The sequence below is a fragment of the Stomoxys calcitrans genome, chromosome 2, assembly GCF_963082655.1.
Source record: "Stomoxys calcitrans chromosome 2, idStoCalc2.1, whole genome shotgun sequence".
Classification (NCBI taxonomy): domain Eukaryota; kingdom Metazoa; phylum Arthropoda; class Insecta; order Diptera; family Muscidae; genus Stomoxys; species Stomoxys calcitrans.
The window spans coordinates 236,591,666-236,614,454 of NC_081553.1; the positions used below are offsets into that span (position 1 = coordinate 236,591,666).

General features: G+C 37.7%; 3 protein-coding genes across 9 annotated transcripts in view; 1 reads left to right on the forward strand and 2 right to left on the reverse strand.

The window, feature by feature from the left end:
• The window catches only part of LOC106081576 (unconventional myosin-XVIIIa), an 89,182-nt gene that overhangs the window by 30,748 nt on the left and 35,645 nt on the right, over window positions 1–22,789 (reverse strand). The gene's annotated exons all lie outside the window — the stretch shown is intronic.
• LOC106081580 (pancreatic triacylglycerol lipase) lies at window positions 1,820–21,462 on the forward strand. 2 transcript variants are annotated; one of them, XM_013243635.2, is made up of 3 exons: window positions 1,820–1,910; window positions 20,111–20,354; window positions 20,419–21,462. In XM_013243635.2, the coding sequence occupies exons 1-3, from the start codon at window positions 1,907–1,909 to the stop codon at window positions 21,275–21,277; spliced, it is 1,107 nt and encodes a 368-aa protein (XP_013099089.2). In that variant the 5' UTR covers window positions 1,820–1,906; the 3' UTR covers window positions 21,278–21,462. The 2 variants fall into 2 exon arrangements, with proteins under 2 accessions (XP_013099089.2, XP_013099088.2); XM_013243634.2 differs by lacking the exon at window positions 1,820–1,910 and adding an exon at window positions 19,633–20,027.
• On the reverse strand, window positions 4,958–7,617 carry LOC106081579 (uncharacterized). The gene has a single exon (XM_013243633.2). It carries the CDS (start codon window positions 7,334–7,336, stop codon window positions 5,165–5,167), a length of 2,172 nt encoding a protein of 723 aa, XP_013099087.2. The 5' UTR covers window positions 7,337–7,617; the 3' UTR covers window positions 4,958–5,164.

Sequence of the window (22,789 nt, forward strand, 5' to 3'; positions counted from 1 at the left end):
TTAGGTGAACTTGCGAACGTACCTCTGGTATGTCTCCTGAGATTTGTTGAAGGAACAGAATGGTTCCGACGGTGGGTGCCATAAGCTCCGCCGTAGGTACATCCGTGCTTGCGTGGTAACGGGGTTTCTTCACCACCCGCTTTGGTTATCCATTGCTCCTCCCTTTCTTTTATTCGTGTATAACCTCTAGTCCGTGGTCTCACATCTTCTTTCTCTTCCCTTTCTCTCTCTAGGATATCACAATGGGCCAACCTGGCCTCCGAGTGAACTCACCTTTGGTGGGCAACCCATTCAACCTAACCTAATCCGTGGTATGTATGGTCTAAATCAGTCTATAACCTGATATAGCTCCCATATATTGACATTTTGAGCCCCTGGAAGCGGCAATGATTTAACTGAAATTTTTCACTTAGTGTTCTGCTATGACTTAAAACAATCGCGCCAAGTACGGTTCAAATCGGCCTTTAACCTAAAATAGCTCCCGTAGCTCCGATATATACCAATCTTCTGATTTTAAATTTTCGGCCCCTGGAAGCCGCTTGTTAAGCGATTATTATGACTTCCAACTTCCATTTTAAGTATTGTCCAAATCGGTCTAGCGATATAGCTTCCATATAAATCGACCTCCCGATCTCTATGGATCCAGAAGCTTAAATTTTAAAAATGGATATTTTTTGAAAGAATAATACGGAGTCATATTTTAACGGGGTCCCACCAAGTTCTAAATCTCTATTGTATGCTCTATGACGATAATCAAATACATTTAAAAATAGATAACAAGTAAAAGAGCTCAACAAAATGATTATTGTGGATCCAAAAGGGACCCTTGGTTATTGGCATCACCAAAAAAAAAACTACATTTCCAAAAGGGCATTTTTGGTGGAGCGAAGGAAACCGGGCCAACCATTAAATAACTTAGAAAATACTTATGTTCATCTACAACCACATCTTATACTGCTCAGTTCGTGCCAACAAACCCCTCATTAACCAATTCCCTGAGAGGATTTCTTGAGACTCCAGAAACCTTAACCCATTAAAGCCTGACCCTCGATTTCCTCGTTCGATTTTAATGAAATTTTATATTTTCATTATTTAGAGCATTTATATTGACGAAGGGTTTTTTCTTAAATTTTTGTTAATGGGTTAACTTTCATCGGATTGCGATGTACAGTTATGGACTGTTGTTTTACACACCAAATATGGTTCTTAAAGACCCATAAACTGATGTAGCCCCCACAAAAACCAATGCTTGCTTCACTTTTACTTCTTAGAAGAAAGACATTTTCTAGATTTATTTTATTGGTACATTTCGTAATGGCATTTTGTTTACAAAAGTTTGCATTCATCATGCTTCAGTCTGGGCCAGTTTTAAGCCTAATAACACATGGAAATATTCCCATAACGATCTCTGGAGATAGTTACGACATTTTTGGCTGGCAAATTTCGAATTCCAATTAAAATGCCAAGACATGCTGAATGTCTGAGAGTTTGCACTGCTTTTCGTTTTACTTTCGTTTGGTTTGGATTGCGATGATACTCAGAAATACTTTCCATCCTTTATGAATACGTGTGGCGCATAATTATTAACCCATTGACTCTGGCACGGGCAACAGTGACGACGACGACGGTGATGGGATGGTATGAATGACCAACAAATCAAGCGACCCATCCATCTATCGTATGCCTCAGACCCCCCTCCGCTCCTTCGATGTTGTCGACAAATGCGTGCCATGCAATAAAATCTAAATTTTCACATTTTAAAGGGGCGACGACAAATGAGTGCGGTTGTTTCAGTTGGCATGAGTCCATAACACACCACACCTAAATACTCGTCGTATCGGCCTGCGAAGACGCTTCAATCGTGGGGTCATCACGTACCAATATACCATCTATACCTCGCTGGCATATGGGTAAGTCGTATTCCTCTGTCAATCAACGGACAGAGTCGCATAAACGCCAAGTAAGCCGTTTGCGACTAACTGCAGGTGTGCCTTTTGCGGTGAAAAATCGTAGTATGGTGTTTGCAAAGTTAGTTTGCCATATGTGAATATAATTTTACATTCACTCGATGACCACTATGTGCATACGGAGACCATAGACCCTTATTGGTGTCGAAAGGGTTGTAATGTTATTGGTAACACATTTCTTGGTTGAATTGAAAAAGAAAACTTTTCAATAATAACTTGGTGAGCAAATCGTTTCGCTATTTCTACAGCGAAGCTTCATATAAAAATTGTAAAACAACATAACAACAAAAAATTTCAATTATATACCCCCCCTCCACCATAAGATGAGGGTATACTACACTCATAGAAATTTGTTTGTAAAAACAGCAAAAATGTCTGCTGAAACAGCAGAAAGACTGCTGAAAATGCGACAGCAGTAATTTGTTGCTACAACAGCAAACATTTTCTGCTCAAATTCAAAAAGGTTAAAAATGTTTTAAATATTTACATTTCATCTTGTTTTCAATTTTACAAGAATATATGTAGCTCCAATATTAAATCAATTCTTTTTTTATCCTTTGTTTGCCTAAAAAGAGATATCGGGAAAAGAACTCTACAAATGCGATCTATGGTGGAGGGTATATAAGATTCGGCCCGTCCGAACTTAGCACGCTTTTACTTGTTAAATTTAAAGAATAATGATTATGGGAGTATACATTCAGGGGTGATTATAAACATCGACTAAGACACTCATTTACATTTGTATTTTATTTTTTCTTCTAACATCCCCTTTATAATTATGCAGCAGTCATTTTCAGCAAACAACAGACTTTTTAGCAGTCATCTTGCTATTCTGAAATTGCAAAACTACCGCTGTAATAGCAGAACTACTGCTACAATAGCAACTACTAACCTTCAGCAGACAGTGTTTGCTATTTTTAGCAAAAAATTATGTTTCAGGCTTTTGCCAATGTCATGATTCGGTGTGCGAAAGCTCGGTAGATAGCATATAGGCTTAGCAGTAGATCAAATCACTACCAAGGCAAATTATGTTTTCGAAAACTAAAAAAAAAACTAAAAAAAAATAAAAACATTTTGTTTTTCGTTTCATATCTTTTGATATGATAAGTGACAGACAAGTGTTCAGCCTACACTCATAGAAAAAAGTTTGCTGGAAATAGCAAACACTGGCTGCTGAATATCAGTAGTTATTTGTTCCTGCTATTGTAGCAGTACTTCTGCTATTACAGCAGACTTGTGTATTCAAAACAGCAGATTTTGTAAGTTGAAGTAGCAAGAAATGTTTGCTAATACAGCAATTCTATTGGGTGCCCAAAAAGTAATTGCGGATATTTTAAAAGAAAGTAAATGCATTTTTAATAAAACTTATACTGAACTTTAATCAAATATGCTTTTTTTACACTTTTTTTCTAAAGCAAGCTAAAAGTAACAGCTGATAACTGACGGAAGAAAGAATGCAATTACAGAGTCACAAGCTGTGAAAAAATTTGTCAACGCCGACTATATGAAAAATCCGCAATTACTTTTTGGGCAACCCAATATGTTTGCTGAAACTGCAGTAAGGTCTGCTTTCCCATTTTTAGTAGACAAAAACAGATGTTTTAGCAAACATGTTTGCTGTTTTGAATAACAAATTTTGGATGAGTGTATGTGTTTGAAATCGAATTGCTCGAATTTGAATTTTTATTTGGTTTGCTTGTGCAAAAGCATGATGAATTCTAGGCTAAGAATTGAGAACGAAGGGCCTTAAGAGTTTGTTTGAGGTTGAATTATAGGTCTAATGGAAGATTCCTAGATGTGGGTCCTTCTCAAGATTCCCTAGAGTACGGATTTTTATGCCAAATCGAAATTTTGACATCAATTATTTGGCAAGTACGGTGATATTGTGTCGTAATATTTAGCCCTACGAAGTTCTTAAGCCATTCAAAGTCTACAAAATTAAATGTTATTTGAAAATATCAATGCATTTTCTAAAAAATAGATAGAAAAATTTCGATTTTGCATAAAAATGCGGGTTTTATCGCTTCTGATCGGTTAATTGTCAGAACTGTGGACACAAGTGTTAAAGATTTAGTTCTCTGGTAATACCATTGTGTCTTCGTCCGCTCATCTATAGACCATGGTAATGATAAAGAGCTTAACCTATAGGATGTGCTATCCAATTAGAGGTAATGTTTGCAATTTGTATTTCAATAACAAAAATTATTCCTCCTTTTTTATTTTTGGTGAACTAAATTTGTTGTTTTATACTTCTTGAAGGCGTATATCAAAATGTAGTACTATTGGGTTGCCCAAAAAGTAATTGCGGATTTTTTAAAAGAAAGTAAATGCATTTATAATAAAGCTTAGAATGAACTTTAATCAAATATACTTTTTTTACACTTTTTTTCTAAAGCAAGCTAAAAGTAACAGCTGATAACTGACAGGAGAAAGAATGCAATTACAGAGTCACAAGCTGTGAAAAAATTTGTCAACGCCGACTATATGAAAAATCCGCAATTACTTTTTGGGCAACCCAATACATAATATCATATATTTGAACTACAAAGTCCTTACAAAATAAATTCTAAACTTAAAATGTGAAAATAAGTATAAAAATATAAAATTTTGCAAATTTAATTGTTTTTGTTTTATCATAAATTTACTTTTCTTGGAATGCCTTATTCTTGGGAATACTGAAATCAAGCCGTATATAAAAGGGATACAATTTTTTGGGGTAAGATATTCAGGGGGAAACCAAAACCAAAGCTTTAAAAGTGCACAGCAACCAGTTGTTCTTCGACCTAATTACCAAGACCGTATCGGTCTTTCTTAACTCAAAGCAAAGATGGGATAAAAGTAAATAGGAAACTACCAATGGGACACCATTTCAAAAAAGATTTTCTTCAATTGCAAATGAATATAACAAGGGGTTGGGGTAGCATTTATTAAACCAAACTAAATATACAATAATAAGAAATTAATTAACAATAGATATGAAGGTGCCTACATACATACACACTTATAATACAATACGTAACAGTAATAAATAAGCAAAACAAACAATAAAAATTTGAATTTAAAAAAAAATACTATAAAGCCCATCAAGTGTAAAATTGCATGTAAAAGTTGCATAAAAAACCACCACACCACGCCATTCTACTCCATTGAGGCCGACCGAGCAAATCGACCGACCGGCCGACCGATCGACCGACTGACTAGTGAAGCCTAATAGTTACCTCTTTGGTGAAGTTGGGATAGATTTCAACATGCGTTCGTATTAGCCTGACCGACTCCACCTGGGCTATACGACATGTGGTGCAAACACGCTGAGGCTTTCTTGGCATAACGCTGTCAGGTTCGTCACTGGCCAATTGCATACTCTTTGCGGGGCAGTTTGAGGCTGATGCTTGCTGGTCGATTCCGCTTAAGCTGTTCGTCGATGAGGCACTCGATGGCTGGTGATTGATGGTAACTTCCATATTCTCATTTGAAATATGGCCAGAATCATCCGAATCATCGGACTCATGGTCTGTGGGTGTAGCTGCTGAGGCTTTGGGAGGCATGAAGTCTAACGAATTGCAAGCGTTCGTAGCAATGCCACTGTCTGCAGACATTTGTCGTTTGGGAGTTATGGAGCTGCGGGTGACATTCGTCAAGTGCACCACGTTCACCAGCAATGCGGCATTTCTCTTGGTGTGCTCGGCAAAGTCAGGTGGAATAATCCTGCAAGATTCCAATGAGGGCGGCGAAATCTTGTCCTCATTGGCATAGTTGAGTTTTTGCTGCAGCTTTTTGCGTCGCAGCGTGTTGGTCGCCTCCTTGGAGATTTTATTGCCGCCATTTGATTTGAGACGCACCACTGGTTTTCTATTGCCCGTCGTTGGGGAGCGTTGCTGGGTTTTCAACGACTCAACTTTTCTCAATATTTGTTGGCCCTTTTCCAAGCATTTGTCCAGCAGTTCATCGCTGGTTTTACTGCGACGAGGTGGCACTGGTGGTGACTGGGAAGCCGCAGCTCTAGTCTTTGCCGTAAGACTTGCATTTGAATTGGTGCGTCTGGGTTGCATGACTTGAGTATCCCCTGAACGAGTTTTAGATTTCGGTTCCTGCCTTACTTTGAGCGGATTGGAGGCAATGGATGTTGCAGTTTGTTTTGATTTCAATCCTTTGCTGTCATTCGAGGGCTTGATGTTCACATACTTCGACGTCCTGGTCATCATTTTCTTAGCAGCTGGCCCTGTTTTACTTCTTTCCAGACTTGTCTTTGCTGTCGCTGCATCCATTTCCCTAGGCTTTTCTTGCTTCGCCACAACCTCAGTGTTTTGTGATTGATAACAAAAACTTTTGCTTCTCTTTTGCAATGGCATGGCCTTCAGTATGGGGATCTTTGTGGAATTGGACAGTTCCCATACAGATTTTGAGCGTAGCCTCTGCTGCTGTTGAACAAATACATGCTTCATTTGTCGCAGGCAGGGCGAGTCCGGAGACTGATAACACTTTCGACGTGTCAACGAAAGGGAAGATGAGGATTTCTCCAGTTTCCTATTGTTTGCCGTTCGCCATTCGGTTTCATGGCGACAATCTGTCTGCTGGCTGCTCTCTACTGCTTGCAATTGTTCACTGAATTGATTTATCTCACTGCCTTCAGGGGGATCTTTTGCCATAGAACTGAGTGTGTTTGCTTGTTTGCCCTCATCGGCGGCAAAGGCCCGCGCCTCCGCCTCCCCCTCGTTTGTCTTATTTACAACCATCTCCACAGAGAGCTCTTGATCTTTTCCGCTATCGCTGGCCTTTGTTTGGGGTAGTGGGTCGTTGTAGTCAAACATGATTTTATCAAATGTTTTTAGCACCGCATTTAATTTGTGTTCGTCGTGGGCGACTTTTTCCAATTCCTCAAATATTTCATCCTCCAGCGATGTCTTTACCAGATTCAGACTCAGCTGCGCCTCATCCTCATCGCTGTCCACATAGGCCCCAGAGGCTTTTTGTGTAAAATAGTTTGAAATGCTCGAGCCAGAAGTTTCACAGGTGGTCAACGAGGGTCCTTGCTTAGCCGTTGGCTTGCTCTCCAACGTGTCGGAGCATTTGCTCGTCAACGTGTATTTACCCATGGATGATTCCAAGGAGCTCAGGGCGGTCATTGACTTGGAATGCTTGCCTCCTTTGTAAAGCTTTCCGCTAATCTTTGGCGTTAAATTGTCCTCTATGGTGTGTCTTATTTTCGAATAGAATTTGCCCACGCCCGTCGCTCGAGCATTTGCTGTGGCTGGATACACTTCGGCAGCAGACTTTCTCGATACCGCCCCCACAACGGAGGAGGCCAGTGTGGAAGAGGCGGCGGCGCCAGCCTTTAAACTTCTCTTGGGCTTCACATAAAACTTATCCATTCTGTCTTGCGCACACTCAACTCATTCTACTCGTCGGCACTATGACTGTAAGGTTTCGCTTGAAACCACCACTTTGCCACTGTTCAAATGTCCACCATAAAACGATCATCCACAATTTCAGTCAGTGGCTAAAAACACTTTCCATTTCGACCGTTCAGTTCATTTATTTCGTTTGCTAAACTCGCGTAAATATTTTCACATCGATGTTATGCCAACGCGCCTCTTGACCGACTGATTTGGGGCTGGCAGTGGCTGGTGGTGGTTTACGGTGCGCGCATGCGTATAATTGTTGCCGAAGAAAAGTTTGTTGGCATAAAACCGAATTCAGCAGAAGTTGCCCAAGTACCCTCCCCCCCCCCCCCCTCACCCGCACTGCTTCACCATCATTGGTCATTGTTTGATGAATAAACAGCGATAAGTTATGGAATAATGCTGTGCTGCACTTGGTATGAGATCGATCAAACATGTTCGCGTTGTATGAATCAGACAGCCCATGAGAGGCGAGGGGGTACTCGCGTTTGCAGCGAAAGTTTGCTCACAGACTACTATGGAAGTACATAAATGTTTGCTTCGCAATGTTGTGTTCGATTGTATTGATTGTTCCACGACTAATTGTCATTTTACATCAAAAGTGCTGGGAGGTGCAGGTTCACAGCGATTGCACATTCTCAATGGTCATAGACATGAAAACATCTACCAGCTAGGGGGATTTACGGTGAGCGTCAAAAGTACATGTTTCAAAATATTTGGGAATCGATGTAACCAACTTGATATAATTTTAAATTTACATAAAATACATAACACAATTTCGTTCAAAGTTGATTTTTATAGAAATTATAACGAAAATTTAATTTTTAATAAAAAATACGGTATTATAGACAATTTAAATAAAAATTTATTTAAAAAATCGACTGTACTTATAAGATATTTTGTCGAAATTTGATTTTAAAAGAAAGTTTTGTTGAACTTAAATTCGAATCAAACATTTTGTGAGAAATTGACGTCAAAATCAAATTTTTCTTGACATTTTTTCAAATTTTTGGTTAGTAAGAGTGACAGATTTTAAAAAGACTTGCATAGTCAATTTTAGTCCATTGTGATACCATAGCAGCGACATACCAAAAGCTTTTGGTGGGGATCGAACCCACCCAAAATTTCGCTTGAATTGCTCCGAACATATTCAAGATCTGGCGTTTTGGTAAGGGCGATGGTCCGCACACCCTTCAAATACCAAGCAATAGGGTAATCCATTTTCATTCTACACTACCTGTGAAAATCTCAAGAAAATCGGTTCAGGCATTTCCCCGTCTATACGGGGATCAGTATAGGTTTTCGCTGAAATTTGATATTTGTAAAGAATTTCGAATTTCTTTTACAAAATTTTACAAAAAATTTAATTTCAAATAATACTGGCAAAATTTAATTTTTTAGAACATTTCATCATGGCATTCATAGAAAATATTTGACACCTACTGTATAATTTTGTGGATACGATATCAGTGTTTGGAATTAACGCACATATTACCGGAATCCATATTTGACTCACCTAGCAGTACATTTAACTGAGCCAAATACGCTCTTTATTTCAAATGCACAGTCATCGTCACAAATTGCCACACATTGGAAAACATGAAGACAGCATTCCCTTCTTTAGACCTTAGAAGACGGTGCATGGTTTAACACACGGAGACCCATACCACAAGCCATGTATGTGTGTGTGAGTGTGTATAAGAAAAAATAAATTTCTCCACTCGAAAAACGAACGAGGGATAATAAATCATATGAACTTTTGTATTTACACTTTAAACTGCCTTCTCGGATTTGGTTATTGGCCACCACAGGACGGACAAAGTCAACGGCCACCACAAAAGTCTGTCTTTCGCTGTGGGTGTGCGTCTGAGTGAACGAAGAAGGCAAGCATTCAGGGTAGTGGTATTAAGGCCTCATTTAGACGAGGGGGCAAAATGGGGGAAGATTGTTTGTGGGAGCTGAAAACGCATGTTAAAATGACAATATTTCTGGAATTGGATATGCTGGTCGCATATTTACATAAAGAGAAACTAACAACTCATGGGGCAGGGCCCTGTGTGGGAGGTGACCTCACTCACAGCGTCTCTGTTCAGTCAAGTGCATTAACACCACAATTTTTGTTTATGACAAGCGGTAATTGTGTTTGACTCTTGTCATGATGGTCATGTCTTGAACTCTTCATTACATTGCGCGGCGGCAGAGTCCCCACATATTATCTCAAGATTGTGGTTGCCGTTGTTGTTGTTTAATCCACCTTATGACCAGTATCAACAGCCATTTAATAGCCAATTTACGAATGCTTACAATGAAAGCCTAGACAACATGTTGCAAAGATGCAGGCGGCACAGCCAACCACTATTGTTGCATACAAAGTGTACAAAATTAAGTGTATGAAAAAAAACGAACACGAATCTTGATGAAGCATTAAGCGAAGGGTATACATACGAAGAAAACAATTTCTATACAGCTTCAATCAGATATTTGCCTGAAAACCAAAGGGCTATAGGCACAATGTCATGTTATTATTCACCCATATTATACAGGTCGAATTTGAATATTCGTCTTAATCTTAAAAATTAAAAACCTTTCAATTAATACCCATATTGTCTCAAACTTGTCCATTTGAGTAGGTATTGAGGTCCTTCACAATGGTTGTACAAATTTTGTGTTTTTGGGTTACCAAAAGGGTGCATACAAAATTTGGCTTTAGTTGATGTCCTTATATAATAAAAAAAATTTATATATATATAAAAAAAATTTATATATTTATAAAAAAAATTTATATATATATATAAAAAAAATTTATATATATATATAAAAAAAATTTATATATATATATAAAAAAAAATTATATATATATATATAAAAAAAATTTAACAAATTCGATTTCTTAAAAAAATTTAGACGGGTTGCTTAGTTTTGGCCGGTACTGTATATGAAACAGAAGCATTGGTAAGTAACGACACAATTAGCTAAATTTTTGATAATATATAGTAAATGTTAAGAACTTAAAACATTTTGAATGGACTTATTCAAAAGTTTAAAATTTTCAGTAAATATCAGCAGACAGTGTTTGCTAATAGCAGCAGACGAATTTTTCTGGGTGTAGTTCTTTCTAAGAAATCCAGTTGAGTAATTTAGGTCCTAGCATGTAATTGGTAAACTAGGTATACATTTACATGAAATTTATTACAAAAACACAAACTCTACCTTGCACCATTACTGTGGCTGTGCTGTGGTTGTTCTGTTCTGCACTGTTTGTTCTTTTGTAACTAAGTTGGAGATCGCATTTGCTATTTAATCATCCCCAAATTTAATCACCCCCAAAGACAAACGTTATCAATTTTGGTAAAAAATGTTTCTGAGTTAGATGTAGCTCCCATACATATATAATTTACTCGATTTACACTTATAAGACCCTAGTTACTAAAATTTTCAAGGGATTTGCATGAAATTTAGTATAGAGGCGTCCAGATGAGTAATAAAACACTTCATGCCAAATTTCGTGCAAATAGGTAAAAACTTGCGGCAACTATGACCATTTAAGTGAAAATCGGGCGACATATATATACATATATATGGGAGTAGTATCTAAATCTCAACCAATTTTCACCAAAATTAATAGCGTTTGTTCCGCGTTTGTTAAAAAAGTGATATCTGCAAAATTTTGTGATGATTGAGTAACAAATGCTACCTGCACCTTGATTAGAAAACGCGGAAAGATATGCAGGCGAATTCGCGCCCAGACGGACATGGCTAAAGCGAACTAGTGGATCTAGAATCTGTTATAGAAGTGGATCTAAAAGTATCTTATGTTTTGTCGACAATAGGTGTCTTATAAACGTTAACTTTTTATTAAAATTGAATTCTACGACGTGAAAGCCTCCAATGGATTCCAAAAAATACACTTTTCCAATTTTGAATGCCATTGCGGCACGTGTTATCTTTAACCGATCGTCAATATATTTCGTATTTCGCTTATTAGGACCCAAAAGAAAAATGGGGGTACGCCCATTCTATGATGCATTATGTACTTGCTACATGGACGTCTGAGAACACAGCCAACATTTGGATATTCATTTCAACAGCTTTTGGAGACAGTTTATCGAACGTATATATTGATGGATAAAATTATCACAAATTTTGATTTAAAGAGAAAATTGTGCATAATAGTAGGTACATACACATACCACAAGGACATACGTACATTTTTACTAACAAGAAAAACACTGGTCAAACCATAGAGCAACAAGAAAAGACGCCACATTTCCTGAGCAACATTTCGATGGGAACACACTTGAAGCAACAAGTTGATATAGTCATGTTGCGCATGCAACATACTCAGCGTTATATTCAAATGCTGCTGTTGCTCTTCGAATGGATGCGTTGAAGAACATGTTGCACCTGCAAGGTCAATGAGTGCGTACATCAATGATTCGCCTGCAAATGAGGTGCAATCCTGTTTTCGGAGATGCTATGCTTTGTTGATATGTATCTTTTCTTTTTGACTTATGTTTATGCAGGATAATTGGTTACGATTTCGTTTCGTTTCTTAAATACAACCGATCAACACAAAACCCATCCATGTCTATGGCAAGACATTACAAAACTACACCAGAATGACCAGAGGTGTAAGCAAAGCAACAACTACTAGACCATATTTGTCATTTAATGTTATTGTGGCTGTTGATGTTGTGTTTTTTTTTTTCTTCTTACCAGCAAAATGGTAATTTCATCGGACCAAAGTATTAAATGATCTTTTGTGCCACTGTTATTCTCCATCTCTATCGCCATTCACAATGCTTGATGTTCCATTGTTGTTGTGCACATGATGCACATGAACTTGACCATGAAAAAAAGTACAAAACTTCCACAATCGTCGTATTGCGATTGAGACAGCAGCAGCAGCTTCATGTGACGTCAGCGCCAAAGAAACTGCAACATTGCAAATGTGCTCGTTTGTGTGTATGCGTGTGTAATCATGAGTATTATCACATCCATCCATACAGCTGTACAACTGTGTGTATGTATGTTAATGTTTTACATATTTGTATAGCACAAAAGGAGTGTCAATATAAACGCAACGGTGGGATTTTTTTTTAATAGCGGGGAAATGAGCTAATCGAAATAAAGAGACAAGCCCTTTTCATTAAAGCCTAGTACTGACTTTGACTTTGCGCCCGAACAACTGTCAAAACGCATTGTAAAAAAATGGTGACAAAGAAAATGAGAACACTGTCCGTAGAAATGGTACTGAGTTCAATGAGCAAAACATTAGCGACATGTCGCTGCGTCAGTATACATTTTGCTTCAATTGATTACAAATGTAATTAAATGTTAACGAAATGGGCACCAATCGACTCTGCTTGTATGCTGTTGTCTTTGTTGTGTGTTGTTCTTTGACTTTTGTTTGTGGTCTAGCAAAGAATAGAGTCCGCCGGATTTCGCAATAATTTAATACGCATTTTCGCTGCGAATGAAGTCAGTATTAGGCTTTACAGCGAAAAGCAAAATAACCAAACAAAATTTTCGCCAGATTTCAAGGATGACAAAAGCAAAAAAGCTAATTTTTAAGCATCTTATACGATGAGACATGTCATATGAGCTGTCACTTTCTGTTTTCATAAGACTTACGTAAAATACGAATATAGTGTGGTCTAATCAGCATGTATTTTAATACGTATTGTATTTATTTTTATAGACATATGTCTACATGTATGTTCGATGAAATAAGAGCTCGATTTAATCGAAAATTTTAAAAATTATTCCAAAAATCCTTTTGTCATATTAAATTTTTCGTACGTATCACACGATGTGTACATCTTTAAGAGTACACATAGTGTGATACGAATGAAACTAGCATATGACAATCACATTTCAAAATAACACGTGTGATTTTTTCGATTGACGCTTGCTATATTTCTTCGGACAAAAACATAGAAAAATCGATTGTTTTTGTTGTCAGGCGGATGAAAGCAACCCCAAATTAAAAAGTTTTCACAATTTTATGATTTAAATAGGCTTCGCACAACTTTAACAATTTGTATGCACAAAATAACAAATTTTGTCAAAATTTTTATATATTTTGTCATACAAAAAAAGAACATCTACATATGTATGTTTGTTTACTTTTCTTCACTTTAATTGTGGTTTTAAACTTTGTTTCCTCTGCTTTGGTTATCGTCTTAGAGTTATTTGTTAAGGTAACTTCCAAAAAATTCTGGGATTTTATTTCAATCTAAAATTTCCCCAAAAGAAAGCCAATCGACAACACTAAGCCTACAGCCACTAGCCAGTCAAGCCAGCCACAACTAAGGCTTATGTGATTTAAGATATGATTATGATAGTCAGCTTGTCTAGTCTAGCATCTGCACAGCGGTGGTGAACGCAACAGAGTTATAAAATGTACTGAAGACAAGATAAAACTCCCAAATAATCCTCTTGGCAGCATGCAGCAACTCTCATGGGGACGCATCGTTTTAACACAGTCTTTATTGAACAATGGAAACTTGTCACAGCCGATGAGCATCGAGGAACGAACGGATCGCGCGAACGCAGTTAATAAATATTTTCTATTAAATTTTTATTTTATTTCATTTTATGCTTCTATAATCTCAATTCGATAGTGAAAGTGGTATTGCAACAATTTGTCCCAGGCATTTGTCAAAGTGGGAATGTAATGGCCTGCCTGCCCATCACGAACGAAACACACAGGGGAGACGGACGATATGGAATATGTTTTCATTCTGTGAACGTGAGTCGAATTGTACATTGCCAAGTGAAATAATTTTGTGACTTTTTTTATTTATAAAAAAATATTTTTCTGTCTTCTAGCAGAGTTAATTCCCAATGTTGTGAGGTGCTTTATAAAACACATAATACGCTATAATAGACACACAATGGCCATAGATGTGTTAAAGGTTGGTAATTCTAATTACAGATGTTTCATAGAACGCTCCTATGCAATTTTGCAATTACAATTTTTAAGGCAATTTTGTGTCTTTAACCAAGTTGCACTGCTGTCTTGTCTCACAGACAATTTCCCAACTTTCAAAGATATTTCGATCTTCATTTTAGATTTTTATACCCTCCACCATAGGATGGGGGTATACCAATTTCGTCATTCTGTTTGTAACATCTCGAAATATGCGTCAAAGATCCAATAAAGTATATATATTCTTGATCGTCATGACATTTTAAGTCGATCTCCCCATGTCCGTCCGTCTGTCTGTCGAAAGCACGCTAACTTTCGTAGGAGTAAAGCTAGCCGCATGAAATTTTGCATATAAGTGTAGGTTGGTTGTGATTGTAATTGGGCTATATCGTTCCATGTTTTGATATATCTGCCATATAAACCGATCTTGGGTCTTGACTTCTTGAGCCTCTAGGATCGCAATTCTCGTCCGATTTGACCGAAATTTTGCACGGATAACAGCTCTTATTCTTTCTTTTTTGTTTGCCTAAAAAGAGATACCGCGCAAAGAACTCGACAAATGCGACCCATGGTGGAGGGTAGATAAGATTCGGCCCGGCCCAACTTAGCACACTCTTATTTGTTGTCTTTAATATCAAGACAAAAAGTTAAGGATTTCTTAAACTACCACTTTAAATAAAAAAAAAACATCCTTAATATCAAGGAAAATATATTTCCCTATAGGAAATGTTTCCTTAAAAAGTTCGAAAATTGATCATATTTGAATTAAGTTGTCTTATTTTTGGCTCGAATCATTATGATTAGTGCAGTGTATTACACTTCAATGTTGGAATGAACAAGCGGCAAGCAAGTTGTAAGTGTTCCAATGCTTACTGGTTTCTTTATTTTAAATCAATGCTACAAGAACTACTAATGAGAGCTTAGTAAGATGTATCAACTGATGACAACAGATATGAGGGAGAGTTTTAATGTGTTAAATTGTTAAGATTTCTGTACAATGAATATTAGAGTGGTACTTAACTATATATATTCTATAATTAGGACAAACAATTGTTCTGTGTATACATATACATTTTTGATTCAACCATGTTGACAGACGAACGAATTGTAAAATCATAGCATTATTAAAAAAAAAAATAAAAAAGTTTTTTTCAAACATTGACAAATGTTAAAAGATATCAATTATGGAACTAGTTTGTTGGAATAAGCAGAAGTACTAGTTCCAGGGTCTACTGGTTACTCCAATGACAAACCCATGTTAAATTCCCCAGTTGTATACACTGAAAGTAAACAAAAGTGGAAATACTCCTGGTTACTTTGGAACTAGTGAATAAACAGGTTTGGAACTAGTGCACTGGACTTCTGGGCGATGACTGCATTAAGTTGGATATTAGTAATAAATTTTACAATGACTACGAAATTTTAATTTTTTTGAGTGAATTATTGGCGGAGTTTTTGACAGAGAGACAATTGGAAATGCTTGTCAATTAACTCCTTTTGTGGTTTTTTATTATATTTAATGCTTCAAACTTATCAGATGGTGTCCGATTTTGACTATGGATAAGGTCAAATATTCTGTTGAATTTTCCTGTAGCACTTCAAGATACAAGACTTCCCATTTCCCAGAATTTAATAAACAACAAAGAGAACAACATTTTAATAAACTTCCCGCGAGTCAATCAAAACTCCCTAAAATCTGTACAAATTTTATGCGTTCATGAACCCCCAGTAGATTGGCATGCTTACGAGGAGCATATTGTTGCAATTCATTGAGCCATCAACAGTTGTCTGTTTTTCCCAATATGAAAACAATGGAAAACTATGTGCTGCAGTTTGGTAGTCATACTCAAGTGCTCAGTCGTAGCCAAGTGAGTTAGCAGTATACCGACGACGAAGAAGAAGAAGAAGTTTGTGCCAGTGTAAAAGTAGGTTTTAATTGCAACAAAATGACCTCAACAGAATGCAATGACATTTATTCGGGTGGTTTGCAGTGGTCGTTCACTCGCTTAAGTGGTGTTCTTGCCACCAATCAACTTTAGATACATTATTACACATGTACTCGTGTTCGAGTATAGCTACACAAACTAGCCGAATGGGATTACTTATTATTGGGTTGTACCGAATTAATAATTTCGAAATTCCATTTGCAACGCCTCGAAATGTTGATCTAAATCCTATATTTCATTGCCATGAAATGCAGAGTTGGTCATGTCCATGTTGATGTCCGTTCGTCTATCTGGCGGAAATACACAAACTTTGGAAAAAGTTAGGTAAGCCGCTTAAATATAGTTTTTCATTACATTTCTTTCAAGTGGTGTTATTTTGAATCATCCGGTGTTTCGGTAGTTTTCACTTTTGAAGCTATTATTCTTTGACAAGTCGAAACATAATCGACCCCTAAAGCATTTTTGGATTGTCGTGAAGCACCTTGTTGGACTGCAATACAGCAAAATTGTCGCATCTGGGGTTCGGAAATCTCAAAAGTAATTGTTGAGAAGCCTTTCCATTCTCAACGTGTGACTGTTTGGTGCGGTTTATGGTCCGGCGGGGTCATTGGAATATGAGGTAATATCAACAGTTACGGTGAATGAATTGCGCTTTCATGAGATTACTAACGATTTCTGTGGTCGGAGTTAATTGGTATTGATCTGGACAACATTTTTTCTAATATTACACTACCCGGGAAAAGTTTCCGGGTAGCGTTATCTTTGGAAGATAAGATCACAATTGGTCACCGAGATCTTGTGATCTAACCCCTTGCGACTTCTTCCCTTGGAGCCACTACAAATGTTTTCTACACTGACAATAGATTTTATTCTTGAACATGTTATTCGGGGTTTCAACTAGTTTTTCTTTACTTAAGTTTTATTGCCATGCTTATATATATGTACCATAAATTACTTATGGAAGCTGTTGTTTTCGCACATTTAAAAACCTACCTTGCGATGGATATTTCCTTATCGCGTAAATAACCAATCAAGTTATGTTTCTTAGACATTTTTGTAGTGATTTCTTGCACAAGGCAGCCATTTGTCCGTTGCTCTAATGAACATTTTAGTACCTAATGCGAAACTTTTAAAATTGTTGCTTTCCGACTTTACCATCCGCACTCGACCGTGCTGCTCAGCATACTGACTGCTCTTTGCTCAATCAAAGTTAAGGAAAACATTTTGTGTATGCAATAGTGTGAGAAGTTTTTCCCATCACTGGTCTTAAGGTTCAACTAGTGACCCTTTCTTTCTCGTAGGAGAGACACAAGAGAATAATTGTTGGTCCGGTAAACGAATATTTGTTTGCGGCTATGGAAACTTGTTTGCCATTTTACAACAAAAGAAAGGTCTTTTTACCGTAGGCCAACTGCTAAAGTGTTTACAATAAACAGAGTTAGTTACGTTCAATAATGCTACGTTTATGGCCAACGTTTGATATGTTGAAGTGAAACGTTTTAGAGTTACAATAAAAGAAAAACTTTGCAAAAAAAACTATTTTGTTTGTCGTAAAAATATCCCAAACATTTTATTTTTTTGTGTGTAGCATTAGTAAGTGGATAACCACCGCTGAACATTTTTCTGATGTCCACGCCGGGATTTGAACCCAGGCGTACGGCGTTACAGGCTGACATGCTAACCTCTGCGCCGCGGTGGCCTCCCTTGGTGCCACGTGAAAGATAACGTACACGCCAACAGCCCAGCATCGATTCAAGACCTCAAAAATAGAATTCGTGACACTATCGAGGACATAGGGCAGCCACTTTGCGATTTGGTTATGGAAAATTTAATGAAAAGGATATGGTCCTGTACGCGTGGTCGAGGTGGCCATTTGGCTGATGTTTTTTTTCAATCTTAACGGCATAACTTTTTCTTTGAAAACTAAAGTAACACCTCTTATTGGAAAATCCTTTTTAAAATTTACATTTACAACTGTCTTCTTGAGCCTCGAAGGCCATAGTTTTTTGGGATTTTGTTAAAATTTTCCACATGATATTCAGTTTTGATTTCGGAAATCCATGACGAGTATGTTCCAAATCGGCCCTTAGTCATATGTATGTGGGTGGGTTATATATATGAGGGTGGGTCATACATATAAGAGAATGGATCAAAAATTTGCCTTAGAAACCATGCGTCTATAATCAAATTTGATCTTCTGCTTTTTAACGATGAAAAATTGCCGCTCTTTAACGATTAAGTATGCCCGGAATTTAGAGAGGTTTTTAGATGGGTAATGGCACATTCCATACCAATTTCAAAACGGTGGAAAATTGTGTGAAAGATATATATGTGGGCTATTTCTAATTCTGAACCGATTTTTACTAAAGTCAATAGCGGTTTTTTAGGATTACAAAGGGATATATGGAAAATTTCGTGTTGATTGGATATCAAATGCGATATTCAGTTGGATTATAAAACAAGGATAGACGGACAAACGATACGGATAGAAAACACTGGTAGTCGAACATAGCCAAGGATACTTCAGCCATTTTGCCTGGGCGACTTTGTCTTTAAAAACCGGAAGCTCGATTTTGATTTTAGACCTATGGTTTCTTTGACAAATTTTCCGGTCCACACATACTGACCCACCCCAATATATATACCTTGAAACCTACTCTGAATTTGACTTCTTGAGTAGTATTTGAATGTTAAGTTCTGTTATGACTTCTAATATCTATGTTGAATGTATTCCGTAAAGGTTTATAAACTGGTAGGCTGCCACATAAACTGATTTTCCGAATTGACTTCTTGAGCAACTACAGAACTCCATTCTCATCCGAAGAGAAAAAAATGTGGCGTGAGAACTGCTGTTGTAAGCTTCTGTTGTACCATTTTAGCCTTTGGTTGAAGAAAGAAATCATGGAAAGAATTTAAAAAGCAATTCCGAAGGCTCGATAAGGTTTGACAGAATCGAATACAACGCCACGTTCAGAACCTTAGGCTTTAGACTTTTCTTATTTCTTATATTAAAAAGTGCCGACTACAAAGACAGCACTCGTATTTCTTAAATGAATTGCCGCCTCCATTTCAAAACGCTTGCACAGAGTTAACACAGTTGACAATAGTTGTGACCATCTTAAGCCATAGATGCTACATGAACCGAATATATTTTCGGTACAACCTAAGACACCTTTGAGTGCTCGTAAACTATCTCCTCGTATAGTGGCCGTTAGTGGTTTTCAGATGCTGAATTAAATATCCATAGCTGCGATAAGGCACACACACACACACGCACACATACGCTCGCTCCTTCGCACATACCAGCCTACTAATTGCTCATTTATAGATAGAATCCATGGTAGATGTTCATATGTTGAAGTAGTGGTTTTAGGCGAGTAGATGCAACTGCCAGAAGTTTTATGCTTAGGCCAAGAATATTTCAACGGTGCTCTGTGCATCCACAGTTCGATCCATCGACCATCAGATATGAAGTAAAACGGCGTGCTGATTAACATTCAAACGAGTTGCAGCCACAAAGGGGCCACAAAGTTCTTTTAACTAACATGCAGCCTTTAGAACCGATCGCATTTGTTGTCAGAACGCGTAACGCGATGGTCGTTTGTTTTCGCCTAAACAGTAGATAAAAAGTGTCTTGGTAGCAGTAGTTCAGAATTCTATGCAGATTTGAGGAGCCATCCATATTGCATTGCCTTTTTTTTGGTTTTGTTTTTTCGAAGACTAGAAGCCATGAATACTAACGCGCTCTACATTGTGCTACAAATAGGATTATATTGCAGTGGTTGGTTTTTGTTTTTTTTTATTTGCTTGAATAAAATTAGAAACAAAAAGCTAATAAATATTTTTTAAAATTAATGACGCCAGCCATATATAGAGCTGGACTCTCATACAAACCGGGTAACTGCGACATATCGATATTCAGTGTGGTCCAGGATATGCTGCGCAATGAAGTGAGAGCTCTCTTGAATCCACGCTTGCGTTATTTGGCCAGCCAGCAAATTCACTATGACCTATACACCACATTGAATGCCAATGAACGACAGATTCTGCGAACTGGAGACACTAAAAGGCTAAGAGGCTCATATTTCAATCCCAAATGGCCAGTAAGGTAAGTGACAGCAGTAGCAGGTAGGCAGACAGCGACCTCGTATCTATCTCAATCAAATTTATAGAATTTCTATTCATGGTTGGGCTGGTAAGAGCACATCTTGTTCCAATGCCGCCATCAAGGATGCTTACTTGGCCCGAGGCAAATATAACGTTGTCTTGGTAGATTGGAGTAATATTTCGCACGACATTAGCTATCCACGCATATCACAACAATTTTCCGAAATAGCTGCCCACATTGCCAAGTTCATACGATTCCTGCAAAAGGAGACCGGCCTGGAATGGAGCAATATCTATTTGATTGGCCACAGTGCTGGCAGCCATATATCGGGTCTAACAGGCAAACTGCTGAAACCTCATGAAGTGGGTGCCATAGTTGCCCTCGACCCGGCTGGATTGGCACAGCTTGGTTTGCCTGCCGATTTTCGTTTAGCCCCCAACGATGCTGCTTATGTGGAGAGCATTCATACGGACACCACACATTTGGGCAATCCGAGCACTGAACTCAGCCATGCATCGTTCTTTCCCAATTGGGGTCAAGGCCAGCCACATTGTCCAAATGCTACTGCAGCCGAATTTGATTTTGCTTGTGATCACTTTGCGGCCTTGTATTACTTTGCTGAGTCTGTGCGCCAACCAAAACTGTTTGGAGCTGTAGAAGTCACAACGCCGTCGTGCATCAAACACCACAACTGCACATGCCAACACCACCACCACCAACAGCAGCAGTCAGGGACAAACGAATGTTTGGCAGATGTTTACATGGGTGGCGAGCCACTGGTGCCCAAACATGGAGTCTACTACCTAAGTACGCGGCGCAATACACCATTTGGTTTGGAAGACATTGTGCGAATACGTACATCGAAGAGGCCAAATTTCTTAGAAAGTAGTGTTCTGCCCTATCAATTACTTTTAAGAGGGTAAATATTTGGCTCCCACTCAACTTCCACATAAGGAGGAGAAATTTTTACCAGTGCACCAACACATTAGAGTATTTCATTTTTACTAAGAACTAAGAAATCTGTATTTTGGCCTTTATTGCATAAGAAATATAATGGAAATAATAAATAATTGCTATTTTTTATTTTAGTCCTAGCCAGTGCAATTAACATGTTCTGGATAGCATATTATTATTGAGCTTAAACTTGAATCGGATTGCACTCATTGATAGGCGAGAAGTTTGCCCTGTTCCTTATCCAAATGCAAAAAATGCAAATAGAATATCGATAACCGATAGTAAAACCCGATAGCAAAAACCGTGATTTACCCTACTAAAATAAAAGACAGCATATATAACGGAATATGGAGAGGACAACCAAATATTGCACATCGATACTATCATCGACGATAGAGTAAATGAAGGACTAAAATCGTGTAAAGCTACATACCTTTCAATGTGCTATACTACAGAGGGTATAACAGATAAATAATATTTATATTATTAAACAGCAACGGCTTTTATAATATGTGGTACATATTACGGTCAAACAGATGACTGGATTTTAATGAAATTGCCATGAATGGAAAGTCCTTTTTCCAGAGATGTGAAGAATATATATGAACATTTAAATTGTCCAAAAAGAAAAGCCCCGAAAATAAGGAATTATTTTCAATAAAAGAAAAAGTAGCAGAAACACAGCAAATTGTTGTTGTTTTTTTTTTTCTTCTTAGGCATCCGTTATTTGTGTGAATGTAATGCCATATTGTGGAAGCATGAGGTAAGTGAGAGTAAGAGAAGCAATAGTTAGATGATGTGTGTGAGAAAGAGTATTACTATTTATTTAGGTGGGGATGTTGGGGGGTGTGATGAACGTGGCCCTACTTGGCATGAGATAAGTGAGAGTAAGAGAAGCAATTGGTAGATGATGTGTGTGAGAAAGAGTATTACCACTTAGTTGTGGGTGGGGAGGTTGTGTGGGTGTAATGAACGTGGCCCTACTTGGCATTAGATAAGTGAGTGTAAGAGAAGCAATTGGTGTTTTCACAATTTAAGGTCGACCAAGGGCTATATAAGATTATGTCTTGATAAAAATCCCAGGCTTAGTTGCTGATTTAAGGTGTATTTTTTAACCTGACTCGAAGAATTTTCATGGTGGTCGGTATGTAAAATTCGGCCGTAATTAGGGCGCTTTTATTTTCAGTGTTTGAATTATGCGTCTTATAGTTTAAAACACATTCCGATTTTTTAAATTTGGAGTGCCGAAATTGCCGATTTTTTTTTTAAGTGCTGATTTTACTCCAAAATAATCTGGCAGCACTAGATGTGTGTGAGAAAGAGTATTACTAATTAGTTGGGGGTGTTGTGGGGGTGCGATGAACGTCGCCCTCCTTGCCATGATATAAATGGGAGTAAGAGAAGCAATTGGTAGATGATGTGTGTGGGAAAGAGTATTACTACTTAGGTGGGGGTGTGATGATGAACATGGCCCTTCTTGG

Excerpts from the sequence above, each read along its gene's own strand:
- LOC106081580 (XM_013243634.2), top strand. The coding sequence starts at position 19,976 with ATGAATACTAACGCGCTCTACATTGTGCTACAAATAGGATTATATTGC. Across the intron at positions 20,028-20,110 it reads AATAGGATTATATTGCAGTG|CCATATATAGAGCTGGACTC; the intron begins GTTGGTTTTTGT and ends TAATGACGCCAG. Across the intron at positions 20,355-20,418 it reads AATCCCAAATGGCCAGTAAG|AATTTCTATTCATGGTTGGG; the intron begins GTAAGTGACAGC and ends TCAAATTTATAG.
- LOC106081579 (XM_013243633.2), bottom strand. The coding sequence starts at position 7,336 with ATGGATAAGTTTTATGTGAAGCCCAAGAGAAGTTTAAAGGCTGGCGCC.